Source organism: Gigantopelta aegis, chromosome 2, assembly GCF_016097555.1.
Source record: "Gigantopelta aegis isolate Gae_Host chromosome 2, Gae_host_genome, whole genome shotgun sequence".
NCBI lineage: Eukaryota > Metazoa > Mollusca > Gastropoda > Neomphalida > Peltospiridae > Gigantopelta > Gigantopelta aegis.
Genome location: NC_054700.1, coordinates 53251714 through 53272313, shown reverse-complemented (window position 1 = coordinate 53272313; position 20600 = coordinate 53251714). Strand labels below are relative to the sequence as shown.

The 20600-nt window shown below is 37.3% G+C and overlaps 1 protein-coding gene across 2 annotated transcripts in view; it reads right to left on the bottom strand.

Moving 5' to 3' along the window:
• Nucleotides 1–20600, bottom strand: part of LOC121387076 (probable E3 ubiquitin-protein ligase HERC1) — a 130504-nt gene that overhangs the window by 44002 nt on the left and 65902 nt on the right. For both annotated transcript variants that reach the window (XM_041518088.1, XM_041518098.1), the window contains exons 41-52: nucleotides 17590–18444; nucleotides 16284–16437; nucleotides 14818–15029; nucleotides 12082–12235; nucleotides 10325–10479; nucleotides 7118–7290; nucleotides 5993–6089; nucleotides 4562–4795; nucleotides 3193–3387; nucleotides 1685–1859; nucleotides 1154–1379; nucleotides 215–371 (exon numbers count right to left, since the gene is read on the bottom strand). In XM_041518088.1, the coding sequence (XP_041374022.1) occupies nucleotides 215–371; nucleotides 1154–1379; nucleotides 1685–1859; nucleotides 3193–3387; nucleotides 4562–4795; nucleotides 5993–6089; nucleotides 7118–7290; nucleotides 10325–10479; nucleotides 12082–12235; nucleotides 14818–15029; nucleotides 16284–16437; nucleotides 17590–18444 (2787 nt within the window). The remainder of the gene's footprint in view (nucleotides 1–214; nucleotides 372–1153; nucleotides 1380–1684; nucleotides 1860–3192; nucleotides 3388–4561; nucleotides 4796–5992; nucleotides 6090–7117; nucleotides 7291–10324; nucleotides 10480–12081; nucleotides 12236–14817; nucleotides 15030–16283; nucleotides 16438–17589; nucleotides 18445–20600) is intronic.

The window sequence follows — 20600 nt, the reverse complement described above, 5'->3', positions numbered from 1 at the left end:
AAAGGCCGTGGTATGTGCTATCCTGTCTATGGGATGGTGCATAATTAAAGATTCCTTGCAGTTCATTGAAAAGAGTAGCCCATGAAGTGGCGACAGCGGGTTTCCTCCCTCAATATCTGTGTGGTCCTTAACCACATGTCCGATGCCATATAACCGTAAATGAAATGTGTTGAGTGCGTCGTTAAATAAAACATTTTCTTTCTTCCCAGACTACCTCCATCCTCTGCCAGCTGAAGCTGAAGAAGTTTCTGACTCCAGCCCTTCTGAACCAGGAGTGACACGAGGGCCTGTGTGACGGCAAATTTCGGCGGTATTCGGGCGTTCGGCGTTTCGGGCACACTGTTCGATCCTAACGCAGCCATCATCAGTTCCTAGAGTTGACAGAATCATAAAATGAAAAATCAAAACCCAAACATCACAAAAAAACCAGGCTACCCTATAAACTGGTATATTTATACATGTCAAACAAGTCTGCACATAAAATGTACATGGGAGGGGTGTGAATGGGCAGATATTTTGCCAACATTCCCCTTCTAGGCATACCACTATAAAACATACCTGAGTATATAATGTCAGTGGGTTGGGGGGAACGTGATGATATTCTACCAAACAAACCATCATTAACTTTACCAGAGGGCGGATTCACTGGGATGGAGCAAAATGGTTGCGCCTGTTATATATAATAATCGTCACATTTGTTCCATTTTATTAATTAAATATACCAAATTGAATATACTTGTTGATATTAAGCCATAATGTGCATTAAATATCATTGAATATACATACCAGTCCAAAAGCATTGCCCAAGCATCCCTTTAAATTTAATGATTAGTAGAGACTTCTTTTTTCTTCTTTTTTACATTTTACTGTATTTTGTATATTAAAATTTTGTCATTTTGTTATTTTTTGTTGTTCTGCATTCACTTATCCTTTGTTGTGTTATTTCTTATTTTGTTGTCAGAATTTAAATAAAATGTATGTTATTATAAATTTAAAGTAAAACTTAATACAAAAATTTAAAAATAAAATAAAATAAATAATAATAATAAAAAAGTACTACTAATAATAAAAAAATAAATAAAAAAAAAAAAAAAAAAAAAAAAAAAAAAAAAGGTACTACTACTAATACAAAAATAAAATAAAATAAAATTACCTGAGTACACAGCTGCGCAAGCTGCTTGAGTGACTGGATGTTTTCCTGGACGAGAGCTCCTGCGGCCGTGGTCAGGTTCTTCATGCACTCCTGCGACACCTGCTGTCCAGTGTTGCCCGAGCAGCTCAGCTTCCCCGCCGCACACAGGGCCATCAGTCGCATGATGTGTTTAATATCAGACAGCCCAATCAGTTCCAGAGCGACACACAAACTGTATGATGTTCTACTGCAAAAAGATATCAGACAGCCCAATCAATTCCAGAGCCACATACAAACTGTATGATGTTCTACAGCAAGAAATAAGGAAAGCTTAATATCAGACAGCCCAATCAGTTACACACAAATTAAATAAAAATAACGAAAGACATTTAATAACACGTTCATTCACAAAACACATAAAATTAATTATCTTCTACTGTTAGTAGGCCCCTAATAACAGTGGAATTAAGCAAATGGCTTTAGAGATGGTAATTAATAATTCAATATGACTACAAAATTAGTCGTTTTTGTATGAGTATTTCGAGAACCCACCTTTCTGTGATAAGTGAGAGAACTCTCATGATGATGGTTCGAGCGAGTGACACTTGAGTTGCTGCGGTTGTCCGTCTAAGAGCAATAAGACGATCGCTGCTGGTTTTAATGTTCAACACCTGTTCTCCCAGAGTCTTCGGTCTGACATCAAACCGAGAGGTTCTCGAGTGGCTACCTGATCATAAACAAACAGCATTATCATAGTTCTCGAGTGGCTACCTGATCATAAACAAACAGCATTATTATAGTTCTCGAGTGGCTACCTGATCATAAACAAACAGCATTATCATAGTTCTCGAGTGGCTACCTGATCATAAACAAACAGCATTATCATAGTTCTCGAGTGGCTACCTGATCATAAACAAACAGCATTATTATAGTTCTCGAGTGGCTACCTGATCATAAACAAACAGCATTATCATAGTTCTCGAGTGGCTAGCTGATCATAAACGAACAGCATTATCATAGTTCTCGAGTGGCTAGCTGATCATAAACACACAGCATTATCATAGTTCTCGAGTGGCTACCTGATCATAAACAAACAGCATTATCATAGTTCTCGAGTGGCTACCTGATCATAAACAAACAGCATTATCATAGTTCTCGAGTGGCTACCTGATCATAAACACACAGCATTATCATAGTTCTCGAGTGGCTACTTGAACATAAACACACAGCATTATCATAGTTCTCGAGTGGCTACCTGATCATAAACAAACAGCATTATCATTTCAAAAGTCAGAGTCTTCTGTTTGACATCAAACCGAAAAGTTCTCGAGTGGCTACCTGATCATAAACAAACAGCATTGTCATAGTTCTCGACAGCATTATCATTTCTAAAGTCAGTCTTCTGTTGGACATCAAACCAAGAGGTTTTCGAGTGGCTACCTGATCATAAACACACAGCATTATCATTTCTAAAGTCAGAGTAACACAGTTTACCACAATCCTTAATGTTAGAGAACAGTGATTTATTGTCAAGTAATCTTCAAAGTTAAAGTTTGTTTTGTTTAACGACACCACTAGAGCAAACTGATATATGAATCATCGGCTATTGGATGTCCAACATTTGGTAATTTTGACACATAGTCATAGAGAAAAAAACCTGCTACATTTGTCCATTAGTAGCAAGGGATCGTTTATATGCACCATCTTACAGACAGGATAGCACATACCACGGCTTCTTATTGGTCAGAAGAAAGTCAGTTTGCTTAGAGTAATGACACCACTAGAGCACACTGATTTATTAATCATCAGCTACTGGAATGCGTCAAAGAAGAAAGTCAGATGAAAAAGTAGACTATTAAAAAGTGTGACTTACTTGTAGATTCTTTAACTGTGTATCCAGAAAACTAGATGTGGGACGGATGGACAGACATTTTGACGTATGGATGCAGATGGATGGACGGACAGACAGACAGACAGAAGGACCGAGATGGAATCTAGTCCCCTCCGGTTGGACTGGTAGGGGACTAAAAAAACCCAGATTATTAGAAAGTGTGACGTACTTGTAGATTCTTTAACTGTGTATCCTGCATTGCTGGCCATCAGTTTTGCACCAAGTGGGTCAGAGTCCTGGAATCGCACCGTGTCCGGTATGGTCTTCTTGTCCGTGAGGCCCAGCTGGGGTAGAAGATTCTGATAGTTCTCAACACTGATGTTCACAAGACTGAACCTTTCCTCGGATACAAAAGCTAGGCCATCTGCTCAATAAAAGATTTTTTTTTTTTAATTTAAAATGTTTTATTATTATAATATCAGGCCATAGGATTTCAAATTTCATGGAAAACACTTTTTTCGGTTCTGTGCTTTGTGATCATAGGAACCTATCGGAAACAGTTTAAAAAAAAAAAATTATATATTATTTTTATTATTTTTACTCGATATAAAAATCATGGGAAACAAAATTTTGGTTAGGCGATTTTACCAACATGGTATCGGAAACAATTATTACCATGAAACTGAGGACGTCGTGTTACTTACTGTCACTGATAAATTGTATTCATGACTCAAGTTACCAAAAAAACATATGATATGCTTTTAATTTTTCTATAAGTTCATGTCAGTTATATAATCACAGGTTTTTATGTCATTAGCAATGAAGCCATCAGCCTTAAAATTGCTAGGCATCAGATTTGTGTCTCGATACTAGCTCCCACCCAGAATGAGTTTTTAAAAGCTCAATGTTTAGGTGTTAGAATGCAGAGGAGAGTCTGGGAGCCAAAGGCTCACAAAACTCATACAGGACTCTCTAGCTTGGCTAGTATATGAGCCTGCATGGTTGGTAAAAATTATTAGTACAAATTACATCGATTCTTTGAAATGACACAATCAACATATATCTCAAAATCCTTGGAAACCAGTCTTGAACAGAGATCTTTTCCATGCTTTCATGCAAAACACTTTGTGTATCTTCTGTTCCTACTGGAGACAAGTGGTAGGGCTCGCTGGGTTAGTGGTGGGCTCTCAAGATTTGCTAACAGGGCGTCCTTACGACACTTAAATATTTTAAAGAAAAATTGCACTGGAATGTGATGCCGTTTTCTCTCTCACTAACTACTATTAACCTTTGTCCTGGACAGACAAGCCGAATACACGTAGCTGAGGTGTGTACTCATTACAGCACGTATGAACTTTAATTTGATATAACCATAAATAACCTGATACCTTAACCACTATCAGAAGAATGACATAAATCCCTCTTTGTTAGAATGTAGGTCTTTCATTGCAGATGAGACAATTAAAGATAACATAAAAATACTACACAATTTTAAAACATTAATTACATGGTAATTGCTAATCAATTTTCAATTGGACCAGAAATATCGCTAATCAAAATTTTCAAAAACAGAAATGTTCCCTGCAATTTGAACTGACCATCTGTTCCTTTGTCTAGAGATCCAAGAAGGTCCGGAGCTGAGGTTCGAGCTAGAGTTCTCTTGGCACCGTCTGACCGAGCCTCGTCCGTCTGCTCTCGGTTGTAATGCAGCAGGTACGCATCTCTACAGATGAGACACAGGTAGTAGACGGTTGTACCGTAGCCGCACATCCCTCCCGGCAACCCGGTCTCATACACACCGTTACTACGGTACGCATGTCCTTCACAGTTACCTGCAAAACAATTATACAAGATTTCAGTAAATGTATTGATGTCAGATACTGGCATGTCCTACACAGTTAATTGAAAATATTTAGTTAAATGTCCTTCACAGTTACCTGAAAAACAATTATACAATACTGATGTCCCATACCGACAAGTCTTTCACAGTTACCTGAAAAACAATTTTACAAGATTTCACTAAGTGTATTGATGTCCCATAGTGACAAGTCCTTTACAGTTACCTGAAAAACAATTATACAAGATTTCACTAAGTGTCGTTATGTCCCATACCGACAAGTCCTTCACAGTTACCTGGAAAACAGTTATTCATTTAAGTGTATTGCTTTCCTTTATTTATATGTCCTTTACAGGTACCTAAACAACGATACAAGATGCATATTATTGTTTCATAAATAGGTCTACAAAATTAATTAATATTTCTGAAATTCATAAAATTTTAAGCAATATTAGCGTATTTCTCGTTTTACTTTAAAAACAATTGGGATATGAATTGTAGTTCATTTCCAAAACCAAATTGTGGTCAGCAAAAAACAGTGATTAAGAATAATGGCCATAAAACCGGACAGCTAATCCCAATTGCACATCGATTTTTTTCACAATTATAAACCAAATTAACTGATCTAAAATATAAAAATTTTAAACAAAACCCACGAAAATAGTACTTACCTTTTCACATATGAACATTTTATGTATTTATAAAAAGTTTATGTATTTATAAAAAGTTTAAGTGAAAATTTGTGAGTAAAAGTTATAAACTTGTACCCACTCAACATGGTTTTTGTAAAAATTTAATCGAGTAGTCTGTTTTAGTGCAATGTAAAGCACTCGGTGTCTGAAGAGTGCATGCAGAAAGAGAAATATAAATTTCGTGAATTTCATGGTTGGTAAATTTATTATCAAATGTCTAAGGAAATTTTTTATTTAATGATGCATTCAACACATTTTATTTACAGTTATATGGCATCAGACATATGGTTAAGGACCACACAGATATTGAGAGGACACCCGCTGTCACCACTTCATGGGCTACTCTTTTTGATTAGCAGCAGGTGATCTTTTATATGCACCATCCCAAAGACAAGATAGTACATACCACGGCCTTTGTTACACCAGTTATGGAGCACTGGCTGGTACGAGAAATCAAATGTCTAAGATAAAGTAAAATTAAGATTTAATTTAAATCTTACATCCACACCCTGGGTGGAATTCCTTCATGTGTCTGTTGAGAGTGGTTGTTTCTGTGCCACACAGCTCACATGTTACACGCTCCAATAGGCCGTCAGACTGAAAAACACACAAAGAAAACACCAAGTTAGGTCAAATGTAAATAATTATCAATTATTGACCGAGGTCAATTTCAATTTCTTCGGTCCATAAAACATGATATTGCCCGAAATGTCAATAATTGTTTTATTACATAATGTCATCCATAAGACTCGTACATTCCTGCTTTGTTTATCAGAATCAAAATACGCTAATGCTTATAATTTCCCGCAATGTGTTAAAACTGATGGGATTTAGTGACGTCACGTAATCCCATGACATTGTATGACACGTAGAGGAATGCTGAAATAAACAGTTGAAATATTACTAAGACAAAAATCAAATTTAAGACATTATAACCAGCAAGAGTGTCAAAATCATATTAATAGCAAAATAAAACACAAAATGTGATAAATCTGAACATACATTTAATACTGAAGAGTTACCGATTACCTCCAAATGCATTTTTTTATTTGTAACATAAAATCCTGATAGTGCCGATTCCAACTGCATTTTTATGTATCATGTACGTTTCTAAATCTGTGATATATTCCATACACAATTTGACGATTACTGACCTTGTTTTTGTCATATTTGCGGAATTAAATCAGTATGACTAAAGATGTTATCTTTCTGTTGAAGGACAGCAAAGCGTTTTGTCACACATTTGTGCTTATTTACATTAGAATTAGCAGTTGACATATCATTACGTTACCTACTCATTAATTAGATAGAATTTTGTTTCATCTTTATTTTCATTGGTCAGGGCAATATCACTTTTAATGGACAGGTGGGACAGTCTCAGGGCAATACCACTTTTTACGGAAGATCATGTGACTGGTTTTTGACCAATAAGAATACAGATATATTATCAGATGTCAAACTGAAACACACACAAAACAGAATTGTTTTCAAATAACACACAATATATCAAACTTATAACAAGCATTCAGAACACATCTTCCAGCCCATCCTCACAGTAAAGCAACTCATCCTGCATTTCATTGTTTTATGGGGGGGGGGGGGGGGGGGGGGGGGGCAGGACATACTTGACTGACAAGGTCTGTGATACTAGTGGAGGAAGGGATGAAGGAGAACACATCTTCCAGCCCATCCTCACAGTAATACATCTCATCCTGCATTTCATCAGTCAGGTCATACAGTGGTCGTGCTTCATCAACTTCTTGTCGCCGCTCCCGACGGTCACGACGTTCACGGTTCGCTAAACAAAAAAACAAAAAAGATTTCGGGTTTAAACTGAAGTATTCCATCTTATAAATCAAAATGGAAATGCACACTAAATTAAGTAACTACATTTTGTAATTAGACCAAACGACACCCCCACCCCCACCAATTTTTTAATTTTTTTTTAAATTGGTTCCTTTAATTGAAACTACACTAAAAGAATTTGGCATCTCATCTTATACTTCAAAATTAATGTATAAGACCAGACTAAAGTAATTTTAGAAAATTTGGTTCTAATTTTCATTATTATTCAAACTTATCAGTTGTAACACTTCAATAATGTTGTGTTCCCTATTCTGTATGCTCTGACACAGGAAAAACCACTAGACCATCCCTATACATACAGAGTTATCTACCCCATCCCATAATCTGCCTTCCTATCCAAGTCAGTAAGTTGAATAATATACGGTCAAACTTTTAAAAGTTGTTTTAATCAAACCTACTCCTACAAAATAACACCATTCATTTGCATAATTAATCTCTTCAAAAAAAAGTAGGGGAACTCCAATAAGAATTTACAATTACCAAAATTGTAAGGTATATGATAGGCTGCATGAAGACGATTTCTAATCGTCTGACCTGTAACCCGGACACCAGTAGCCTGATGAAGGTTTGCAATAATTTGATTTGCCGTTTGAGCTTGATTTCTTTTAGCCTGGTTATGGATTAATTGATCATGTACTCCTGTCGTTGCCCTGGGACGACCTGAACGGGTCGATAGTCAACATTTTGGGTTTTGGGTTTGTTGGTACCTGTTCCATAGTCTGCTAATCAGGGCTCGCGCTGTCGGTAGCCAAATCAGCCATTGGCTAATTTTTACAAAAAATGGCTAATAAAATTTGCAAGTGGCTAAAATTTTGGCTAAGCCATTTTCTGTCTTCTGATGTGAACAAACGGTTACATAATCTATCCGACACCTCAAACATAATAATACTAGTAATACTACCAAATATTCAATTAGCGTAATAGCCATCTCGCAACCGGTAATGAGAAACGGTGTCATGCAGAATACAGCGTAGGCCTTATACTGTTTGCTTATGTTAATAATCACGGTTATTAATTTTAACGGCATGCATTCAACATGTATGACAGCAATGTCTGGAAGATCTGTAACTTGTTATTTTCACTTTGTAAAATCTTTGAACCAAAGTAATAAAAACAGACCGACAATGCGTGTCAATTTGAATACACATGCCAGTTCAGGGCCGAAAGACATGTAGGCCGTCTCAAGGACCGAGTTCAGCCAGACCGAATGAAAACAAAATGTTCGCTAGACTGGTTTGTGCGCTTCACGTTAAACCAAATGGACACGACGATCACCAATCAAATAGTTCGCAAACGTTAGGAAGAACGTTTGTTGGCTGAACTGAGGACAGCTCTCGGCGCGAATATATGTCATGCTTCAGAGTCAGCCGACACCCTTGTGTCAAGAGACATCGTTGCGGGCATTTAACAATACGATTACGCAAAAGTAAATCTTGATGTAAATTTGTAGAAAAACTAGTTGTACGCATCAATGAATACCTAACTGCAGTTTTTGTTTATTCCTTTGTCTTTGAAAATTTCGTACCCATGGTCGAGAGCACGCATACAGATCGCGATCGCCGAAAATGAAAATGCAGTATTTAAATTGTACAAATTACAGTTAAATGTACACAGAATAAAATTAGTTTACAATAATCATATTTGTTAGATAATTTTAGATATAAATTTGTAAGACTGTGAGGTGACATTTAATAAGTTAGCTGGATTTTAAGAAGACCGTAAATTGTAATTTTATTAAAGGTTGGGTTTTTTTTTTTATTAATGGAGTATACTGTGAAGTCGGCATTCTTAGCCGAGGTATTTTGTAAGCATAAATCACAACAAGCATGTAATACGACGCTGAAATCAACAGCAACAACATGGCACAAATTATGAAATTGTTTGGGGTGGGGAATTGATTGGTCACTTTAAAAAATTTTTTTTAAATAAAAGCAATTCAAACTAACATAAAGATTGCTATTTAAAGAAATAATGAGCTCTATATATATATATAATTTTTTTTTTTTTTTTTAAATAAAAGCTCTCAAATTTTTATTTGGGAAAAAAGGAAGAAATAAAAAACAACACTCTCCATAAACATCCACCCACCCCCATATTTCTGTATGTTTGTTAATTTAATGTCATAGGCCTTAGAAGAGGGGGTGGGTGTATGGGTACTGGCTTCAAACTCTGAGGATATTGCATAACCCCATTCCAACCCCACCCCCGCTGAAAAATCGAAGTAATATATTAACTGCCCCTACCCTCATTGAGGTTTTGTTATTCCAATTTATTCCAGTTTGTACACAATTAGCTGAAAAAGATACTTTTCATATATAAATACTCTATACAGTACTGCGTAAAACAAATTTGGCTAAAGCATTTTCAATATGGCTAATAAAAATTCCATTTGGCTAATATTTTGGCTACAGGTATTTTTGATCCAGGGTGAGCCCTGGCTAATCACTGACTTTGAAACATTGAAGTGTTGGCCACTTCACGCGGACTTCTGACCATTTGCAGCATGCCAATAGTCTGTAGACGCTCATCGCTCATCGCTTTGCATACGCTGCATCGCAAAATCAAACAATAAAAATGACTAAAAACTAAATAATAACAACTGTATGATCAACAGAATGAAAACAATTGACAGAAATAATGTTCCACAGTGATTAATCGACCTTCCTGGAAATTGTGAAAATTGAGAATGACACCCCACGCACGTGTACGGGACAACTGCATGATGCACGTGTAAACTATGGAATGTGTTTCGGTGTGTTGATAAACAGACCTGAACATTCTTTACTAGGATGTCTGTGGTCAAAACGTATGTTCGGTCTAATAGTTAATATTAACATTAATATTTCAGATTCCCCTACTTTTTTTGAAGAGTATAATTTATTTTTAAGGTCATCCTGCCAACCCATTGCTATTCAGAAGAAATAATTAACTTTTAATTCTAAAATAATGTTTTAAAATTTACTAACACTGCGCACAGAATCTTCTGATGTCGATGTGTCTACTGCGTGCTAGTCGTCGGGGCCGGCGTACAATCGGCGACACTCGACCGATCCTCGGCAGGTCAAATGTTTCATCAGATGATGAATCACTCAGCGTTTCAATTGGCAACTCTTCTTCTCGGCTAAAATTTACAACAAATTTGCTTGAGCAGGAGGGGTGTGTGGTGGTTTCAACCCCTGAATCCCCTACCCCTGCACATGGGCATGATGGTTTTTATCAAGATTTAAAGTAGAAGGGGAATGGCAGGTGTGAGGCACAGATAGCCAAAAGAGACAAGCACATGTCGTGGTTTGAGAGACAAGGACTGGGAAGTGGAGGTGGACAGAGAAAGAAGTCAAAAGATAGGAGTTGCCAGATCAGGAAGAAAATGAGGATGGACTTCAAAGGAGAGAAAGGAAAGGGAGCACTGAGATCAAAAAATAAGAAGAAGAAAAAAGAAGAAAAAAAGAAGAAAAAAAGAAGATTTAAGTAGAAAGACTGTGTTAAAACACTTTCCTAAACAATATGTAATTATCTCTAATATAATCTGTAAAATGTAGCCAGTGCTACTTATATAATTATAGTCCATGGAATTTGTTACTGGCTTATTTTGACAAGCAAAGACATGTCACTTTACTGTAGTGAATCTGTAGTCCGTCCCACAGTGAACGCCTTTTTTTCATGTTATTTATTTGTGAGCCGATTGATTTGTAAATTGCACAAAAAAATTGTATGTTTTTGTTATTTCTAAAACACTTTTACTTTTCTTCTTACGTTAAACCAAATTGAAATTATTTACAAATTTTGTTTTATATAGAAGTTTTCCATTTACTTTTTGTTTCCTTTATATTTAAGGGGTGGGTGTAATTACTATTTTATTTGTTGTAGATTTGCCACATATTTTCCCCTATGTATACAATGTCATGCTTTTAAATACATACATATATACTGATGGAAAGAAATACATATAACACATGGCACAGTGAAACCTCTCAAAACCGGACCATCTGTAAACCGGAATTCCCTCAAAACCGCATGTTTTTCATGGTCCCATTTTAATCAATATAGAACTTAACCTCTTTAAACCGGATACCTCTTAAAATCAGACATTTTCTTTGCTTCTTAGGGTGTCCAGTTTAGAGGGGTTTCACTGTATATAAGATCAAATTTAATTCACTATTCGACCAGTACACTGTTACGCCTGTATAAAATACAGAGGTAATGTGGGATTGAATGCCAGTACTGTAGCATTGTATATCAACAATAGATTTCACTTCCTGATACTATGGATGAAGGCTTTGGTAGAAGTCCATGTTTGCTCTTACTATTTATGTGGTCTCTTATTTCTTTTTATCAGCATAACATCTTATTTTATGGGTGGTGGGTATATAAAAAAACTCCCCTCCACATAATAAATAGAGATTATTATATGAGCTAATTGTAATAATTTCTTTATTATCCATATTATTTTTTATGAATAACAAACCATGTCAAAACACTTCAAACGTAACTAGGAGACGACGAAACGATGTAATTTTCCGAAAAAAAAGACGTCAATTTGGTAAGCGTTTACACAGAGCTAAGACTGAGGAAGCCGCATTAAGTTATGATGTCGCTTCCCCAAATGACGTTATTCGCTGTGCACATGAAGTCATTATGACACATGTGATGTACTGGTTATATTTCTCGGACTATCTTCAACTACATGCATAATAAATTCTGGAAGAGCCCTGAAGTAGTTTACCCTGCAGCTGGGATGGTGTCAGCATCGTCCGATAGGGAGTTTTCGGTGGCGCACGGTGCCGCGGCCAGCTCCTCCACCACATCCGATGGATTCTCCAGCATCCAGATAGCCAGCGTGTTGATGGAGCGAGCAGTCACCTCCTGGCCATTCACATCTAAGAGTAAACAGCAATAATCACTTACCAGAAAGGGTGATCGCAGGAATATAAAACAGTTATAGAAAGTGGATCTTGTATTATATTGACCGATAGACCATCCCACAAGGAACACCTTTTTTTCATACTATGTACAGTAAAATACTCTTATAATGAACCAGAAGGGATCATGATAGTTAGTTTGTTACAGCAGTAGTTTGTTGTACATATTTGCATAAGTTGGTTACTAATGTATAATGAGATAAAACAGGACTTTACGATCAGTTCATTCTATGCAATAGTTCATTATACGGGTAGTTTACTGTAATTTACTACAAGTTATTTATTTCTAAGCCGACTGTTTTCTAAATTGCACACAAAAATAGGTGTTTTTTTTGTTATTTCCAAAACACTTTTACCTTTCTTCTCACATTATGTCAAACCAAACTGAATTTACCAAAAAAAACCCAACATGTTTGTAGGAGGATGGGACAGACCAGGGGTGGGGGAAAATAAAACTGTCAATCGGTATCATTAACGGAGGTGTGGGGGGGTGTGGGGGGGGGGAGGGAAAAAAAAAGAAAGGACTAAAAAAAACCTCCTTTTTTTTTTATTACATCAGTGAAAAAAAAAACCAACCCACAAACTGTATATATTTTACATAATGGAAAAAATAATATAAAAAAGGAATAAAAGTTATGAATTTAAATCCCATATATGTATAAAAAGTACGAGTATTCAGTACTGTGTCCTGAAAATTAATAAAAGATCGCACCGTTGAAGCGTTTGACAGCCTGAGCTGGCACATGTTTAGACAAAGAGATTAATAACGTCATCACTGATTGGATGAAATTTGACCTCTACTGGCTCTAGAGATAACAGTACATGTAGCTGTTCTGCTTACTCCCACTTGTTAACAAAAAAGTGGAAAGCTTTTTTTAATTTAAAAATCCTTTATAATTATTGGATACACTACATTGAACAGTCAACAATAAATACATTTCTACATTATTTCAGTATATTTTATGCTATTTCAAGCAGTTTGTATTGCACAAAAGTCTCTTGCTTCGGACTAGGACACTCGACCTGACAAAGCTCCGTACATAGGTGTTGACAGGTGTTGATTGTAACCAGTTGCAAACTCTGGGTCCTTTGTTTTAATTGGAGTGTAATACCTTGATGGATCTCTCACCAAGAATGGTGTTATTGTTAACGTCTGTTTAATCTCTTGACTGGCTCAGCAACTTTGACAAAATTAATGTCTAGTCTAGTGGCTGTGGATTGACACTACTGTAGGTCCGACTTCAGTGACTGACGATATATACTTAGGCAGACTTTAAAATCACAGACGTCTGAAACACCAGCCATATTGACCACTATTTCTTTATTATTTTAAATCATCCATGAGATACCGATGTCTGGGCAGGCTGGTCCACTTGACGGATAAGAATTTGTTCCAATAATAGAAATGGACAGTTGCTTCGGACCGACAAGAATGACAAAAGTGGGACCGGCAAACACACGTTTTTAAAAAATAATTTCGGTCTCAGAGATCGAGAATCGGTCCCAGACTGGGAGAAAAGGGCTTTTCCCCACCCCTGGGACAGACTATAGTTAGTAATATCAATTACAGTCACACCTCATTAAGAATATACCATATCATATAGTATTTTGAAGTTTATTTCTATATATATTTTTTTTAATTGTGGAAATCATTTTGACTCGAGTAAGAAAGAAAGAAATGTTTTATTTAATGATGCTCTCAACACATTTTAATTACCGTTATAATAATATGGCATCAATAATTTGGTTAAGGACCACAAAGATTAATAGAGGAAACCTGCTGCTGCCACTCCACAGGCTACTCATTTCAATTAGCAACATGGGATCTTTTTAATGTGCATCCCACGACTTTTGTTATACCAGTTGTGGAGCACTGGCTGGAATGAGAAATAGCCCAATGGCCCACTGACAGGGATTGATCCTAGACCGATCATGCATCAAGTGAGCAATTTACCACTGAGCTATGTCCCACTCCCATGTGAAAAAGAAACACAAGTTTGATTAACTTATATTAAAATCTGTAAACTACTTCTTGATGTGAAAAAAAAAAGAGACTAAAAACTCTACTCAACTATTTAATTATGAACTTCTTCTTGAGTGTGTGTGTGTGTGGGGGGGGGGGGGGGGGGGGAAGAGACATAGCCCAGTGGTAAGGCGCTGGCTCGATGCGCCTTCAGTGTGGGATCAATCCCCATCAGTGGGCCAACTGGGTTATTTCTCATTCCAGACAGTGCACCAAGACTGGTATATCAACGGCTGTGGAATGTACTCACCTGTCTGTGGAATGGTGCATATAAAAGATCCCTTGCTGCTAATCGAAAAGAGTAGCTCATGAAGTGGTGACAGTGGGTTTTCTTTCTCAATATCCGTGTGGTCATTAACCATATGTCTGGCGCCATATAACCAAAAATAAAATGTGTTGAGTGTGTCGTTAAATAAAACAATTCTTTCTTTTTTTCTAGAGTGAGGAAACAAGAAGTGCACAACTATAATTGAACTCTATGACCTATATTTAACTTATATGAACTAAATTAACTTACTTGTTGCAGAAAGTGCCTGCCTGACATGAGGCAGGGTGAAGCCCATGTCAAGGAGAGGAATAACCACCGGAGGGGGTGGTGGTGAGGGGGAGCGAGATCTCAGCGGCAGGGGTGGGGGAGCAAACCGGGGCTGTGGGATGGGCTGAACAAGTTGAGGACGCAGGGACAGAAGCATCCGCCTGGCCAGTCCAGCTATAGATAAATCCTCTGGGCTGCAATCAAAAGAAAGGAAGGTATGAATCGCCAGTCAGTTAAAAGTTGTACACATATATTCAATTAATTGCAACATATTATTAAAAGCGTTGTTTATGTGAAACATGATTGAATACATGTGCATCCCATGTTTAACAAAACTTCTGTGGAATTAAATATATATTGTCTACCATAAGCTTATTCAGTGTCATCATACATGTATATATTGATCTCAATGCAGGTTAAAAAGATAAATAATAATAATTAAAATTTAAATTCAATAAATATTTAAAATTTTAAACTCTAAAACTAAGTTACATTGATGGTGAACCTAACCTCAAAACCTAACACTGAGCTAAATTTAAAAGTATTTTAATTAAAATTTAAATTAAATTTAAAAGTATTTTAATTAAAAATCAAAATGTTAAAAGTAAAAGCAAAATTTAACATACACTGAAACAAATATTCATAGATCTAGCTACACTAAAAATCTGGTGGTCTGTGTGGGCACCAGATATTGCAAGATTAGTCTTGACAGAGAATAGTACAGTGAAACCCCTATAAACTGGACATCTCAGGATCAAGTAAATTGTCCGGTGTTAAGAGGTTTCTGGTTAAAATCTGTACTAATTTCTAAAAAAGGACCGTGAAAAATGTCCGGTTTTGGGGGAATTCTGGTTTACAGAGGGTTTGGTTTTGAGAGGTTTCACTGTATATGTTGATGCAAAATCTGTATCTGCATTATTAAAGGACATTTATTGACTTCTCTCTTTATAGAGATTATTATTAAGCTTGTGTCGCACTGATTTTACTAAACGAGTGTTAGGACTGTTCTATTGCCTGAGCGAGAGTGAGGGCAATACATAAATCCTGACACAAGTTTCACAAAATCAGTAAGACACACACGCAAGCGTAACAATTTCTTTATTATCTATATTATTATAATTATTTTATAAATAACAAGGGCCGTTTCAAAAGGTTTCAACCACAACTAGGAGATGTCGAAATGATGTCATATTTCACACCCCCAGTCTGAACTAGGCCTGGGGAAGCCACGTCATGTTATGACGTCGCATCCCAAAATTACATCATTACACTTGTTATAACGTGTGATTCGTATGATTTTTATTAACTCAGTTATGTTGAACCGTGTGGATAATAAATAAATGTACGCACCTGGACCTCATGTATCTGAGTTATTACATGTGAGATTCGTATGATTTTTATTAACTCGGTTATGTTGAACCACGTGGATAATAAATAAATGTACGCACCTGGACCTCATGTATCTGAGAATGGAGGCCTGCTGTGTTCCGATGGAGAGCTGGCTCATCGAGTCGACCTCACACGACATGCTGGTGTCCGAGTTACGACTGCCAACAGATGTCTCACTGTTTGACTCCAGACTCTGTGTTCCACGACAGGTCTCTAACAAAGATAAACATAATCAGTAAATAAAGTTAAAGTCTGTTTTGTTTAACAACACCACTAGAGCACATTGATTTATTCATCATCGGCTATTGGATGTCAAACATTTGGTAATTTTGAAATATAGTCTTAGAGGAAATCCGCTACATTTTCTTATATTAGTAGCATTTTATATGCACCATCTCACAGACAGGATAGCACATACCACAACCTTTGATATACCAGTTTTGGTGCACTAGTTAGAACGAGAAATAGCCCAATGGTTCCCCAACAGTGTTTTATACTAAACCCACTGTGCATCAGGCAAGTGCTTTACTACTGGGCTATGTCCTGCCCTGTCCTGGGAAATAGCCCAATGGGTCCACTGACTGGGATTGATCCTAGACTGACTACACATCAGGCAAGTGCTTTACTACTGGGCTATGTCCTGCCCTGTCCTGGGAAATAGCCCGATGAGTTCACTGACTGGGATTGATCCTAGACTGACTACACATCAGGCAAGTGCTTTACTACTGGGCTATGTCCTGCCCTGTCCTGGGAAATAGCCCGATGAGTCCACTGACTGGGATTGATCCTCGACTGACTACACATCAGGCAAGTGCTTTACTACTGGGCTACGTCCTGCCCCAAAGAGTATGAGGTGAGACCAAGCAACTGCGTGTCTGTTGTTATGAACAGGCCTGGCTTCTGTAAGAAATCTAGTTTAACATTATTTATTTAAAAATACAATTAAGTCTACCTCACAGGCAAGGATTCAGGGGGAGAGTAATGGGAGTATACACAGACACACCCAAGAATTACAGAGTGCACCGGAAAAAATTGGTGTTTATCAGACGAACAGACGAATACAATAAATTTATTTATTGTTAGTGTCGAGGACATATACAAACACGTAATATCTTGCTCAGAGGCCGACTGTTAAACTAAATGTACTTTTGAATACTGTGAGTGCCCTTTTTAAACACTGTATCCCCTCTGTGAACATTGTAGACGTCCTTTCTGAAATATTGCACTCCCTACCTAAAACAATCCTGCATCCACCCCTGTATCAGTGTATTATACTATGTTTTGCATGACGTCATGTAAATTTTGTATCTTCTAAATACAATTAATTAGTATAATAATTATTATAGAATCAGTCACTAAGTTTACCATCAGTTAACTTTATCCCATACTGTTCCTCTGTGCGGATCATGAACACCAGTTTCTGTAAGACGGTTAACATTCGCTCGAGTTCTCCAAGGGAAACGACTCTTTTAAATGGACATGGCATGGTAGCTTTCTGCACCAGTGACTTGATGATGTTCCTCAGGACGCCGATCATCTCGCAGTCTTTGTGAAGCGGTCCCTCCGACTTACTGTGACCCAGACTTACTTTTGACTCCTCGTTCAACAAACCGTCTTTCACCTCCGTATCCTGAGCTTCATCTTTCGATGCCGTTTTTGAATCGTCCACCACCACCTCCGTTTTCGGCACGAGCAGCATCTCCGTATATCCATTACTGCAAACGATGGCGCAGAGAGTCTTTAAAGCAGACAGCTGCAAGAAGGCAAACTTCATGAACTTCAGTTCTTTCGCTCCATCCAGCTGCATTTGATTTGTCGCCTTTTCAGCTTCCATTTCGACCTGACTAGCGTCTTCCTCGCCCTCGACGCTAGAGTGACCACGGCCCGTCCCGCCGTCATCGACCTGACTAGTGGTTTCCAGTGACACAGGAGTTTCGTGACCCACAACCCCTGTACTCTCCTTATTGCACTCATCTTCTGGTTTAGCTTCCACGTTCTGACAGCTTTCCACCTCAACACATTCAGCACGACTCGGTTCAGCCTGTTGGTCGGACGAGTGAAATTCCATGTCGACAGTGGACACGGTTGTATCAGCGACTTCATCCTGTATCTCAGACACCCGAGCTTCCTCCGTGTTTCTCTGTTCTATCTCCTCTCGGCTGTCTGACGTATTGTCTTCCCTGGCCAGCACAAAAAGGTCGAGGCTTCCTGAATTTGATTCTACCAAAAAACAAACAAGAACAAAAGTGTGAGTGATACAAATAGTCCTTCCAACAAGGAACACCTTTTTTCATACTATGGAATTTATTACATGTTGTTTATTTCTGAACCGACTGTTTTCTAAACTGCATATAAAAATAGTATTTTGGGGGGTTATTTCTAAAACACTTTTTATTTTTCTTCTTACTTCATACCAAATTGAAATTATTGACCAAAAAAACCCTACATTTTTGTAGGAGGATGGAACCGACTATAGTTAATGACGTAGGATATCTGCTCGATTCTGTTCCGCCCGAATGACTAGATATTCTCTATTTAACTTTATTACAAATGGCATATGGTTAAAAATATCTTGGTACATATCAAAGTAATATATCCCACTAGAACGTCAAGTAGGACCAAACATCTCGATGTCATACAACTGGCGCACTGACCTTACAGGAACGTCAACCAAATGAGTTGAGTGATATAAATTAAGATCAATTATGGGTAATAAATACATGTAGGATATTAGACCGGGTTTCTATGGAACGTCACTTTTCACGTGTCATGATTAATGTTTCAAAATTCACTTTCATGACGGTCTCCACCAATTCACATAGACTGAATTTATTTGTCATGTTTGTTTTCAACACCACACCACACCACGACCCACCCTGCCTCAACCCCCACACCGCACCACACCACACTGCGCCACCCCCCGCCCTGTCCCGCACACCACACCTCATACCGCACACCACACCACACCACACCTTAATTACCATACCATAATTTCCATACCATAATCTAATCATATATCATTTCCACCCAGTTAGAAACCAAACATCAATCAAAGATTTTTGTAAAATGTACCCAAAATCCACGCAGGAAGAAACTACGGTATTTACATTTTCAACATAATGTCATAGCTTTTGCATTATGTAGGTTCATTTCACAACTATAAAGCTATTTTTGCCAAACAACAAGGATAATTTTTTTTTTTTAAAGGCATACTTATAAAATCTAGTGTAACTGTACTTTGCTGTTCATGTCACAAAAAATGAACATGTTTGTTTCTTTATTTATGCGTGATCCATGACATAAAGGTGTCAAGTGACACATGAATGCCTATGTTTGCTCTACTGTTCAAGCATGAATGGTGAAAAGTGTATCATGACACGTGAAAAGTGAACTTCTATGGAAATCCAGCCTTAAACTCGCTGCCATTTCATATCATGTTTATGTCCCTTGTGAAATAGTTTTCACTGTCACTCGCTAAACCTCATGACAAGTGAAAATTTTATCTCTCAAGACATAAACATCATACAAAGTGGGGAAAGAAAAGTGATCTTTCCCTAGAGAAAGAAAAAACCCCATTTCTTCCCCTAGATACATTTTCAGGGTTTCTGCCAGAGGGTAAAATGGGTATGGTGCCATACCCAATTTTTTTTTTTTTTTAAGTTAACATTTTGACAAAATTAATTACTCTTATCATTATTGTGTGATTTTCTTAAGCCTAACCCTAAATGTAACCCATTTTCTTTGTGGAAGAGGCCCCCCATAGCCCCTGTTGACTGGTTGCATTCAATTCCATAGCGCCATACCCAAAAATTTCTTTCTGGCAGAAACACTGATTTTGGTGTCATAATCAGTGCTTAACTATAGGCATTGATGTCACAACTGTTATGCAACAACAAACCACCATCATGGTGGCAGTCATGTCAACAACTAACTTACGTCATCAGCGATACACACGTCACAGCTATAACACAACACTGTCTCTTGTTCTCAACTTGTAAACTTGTTTTCAATAACAGTATCGTTTGAAAACCTTCAATAAAATGATACAGATAGATAATGGGTAATAAATGAAATAACCAAATTGCTACTCGGCAATACCATTTATCTTGCACTTGTGAATTGATGTCAACTGATAACATCAATTCACTTGTACAAGATAAATGGTATTGCCTCATAGCTTGTTCAGTATTCTCTAAATCACTACCTTCAGCTCCCAGTGGCTTAAGTGCTCTGTTTTAGTCATCGGACTCCTCTAGCTGATGATAAATAAATCAATGTGTTCTAGTGGTGTTAACAAACTTTATAACTATCACCAACCTTCTAACGTTCAGCTATCACCAACCTTCTAACGTTCAACTATCACCAACCTTCCAACG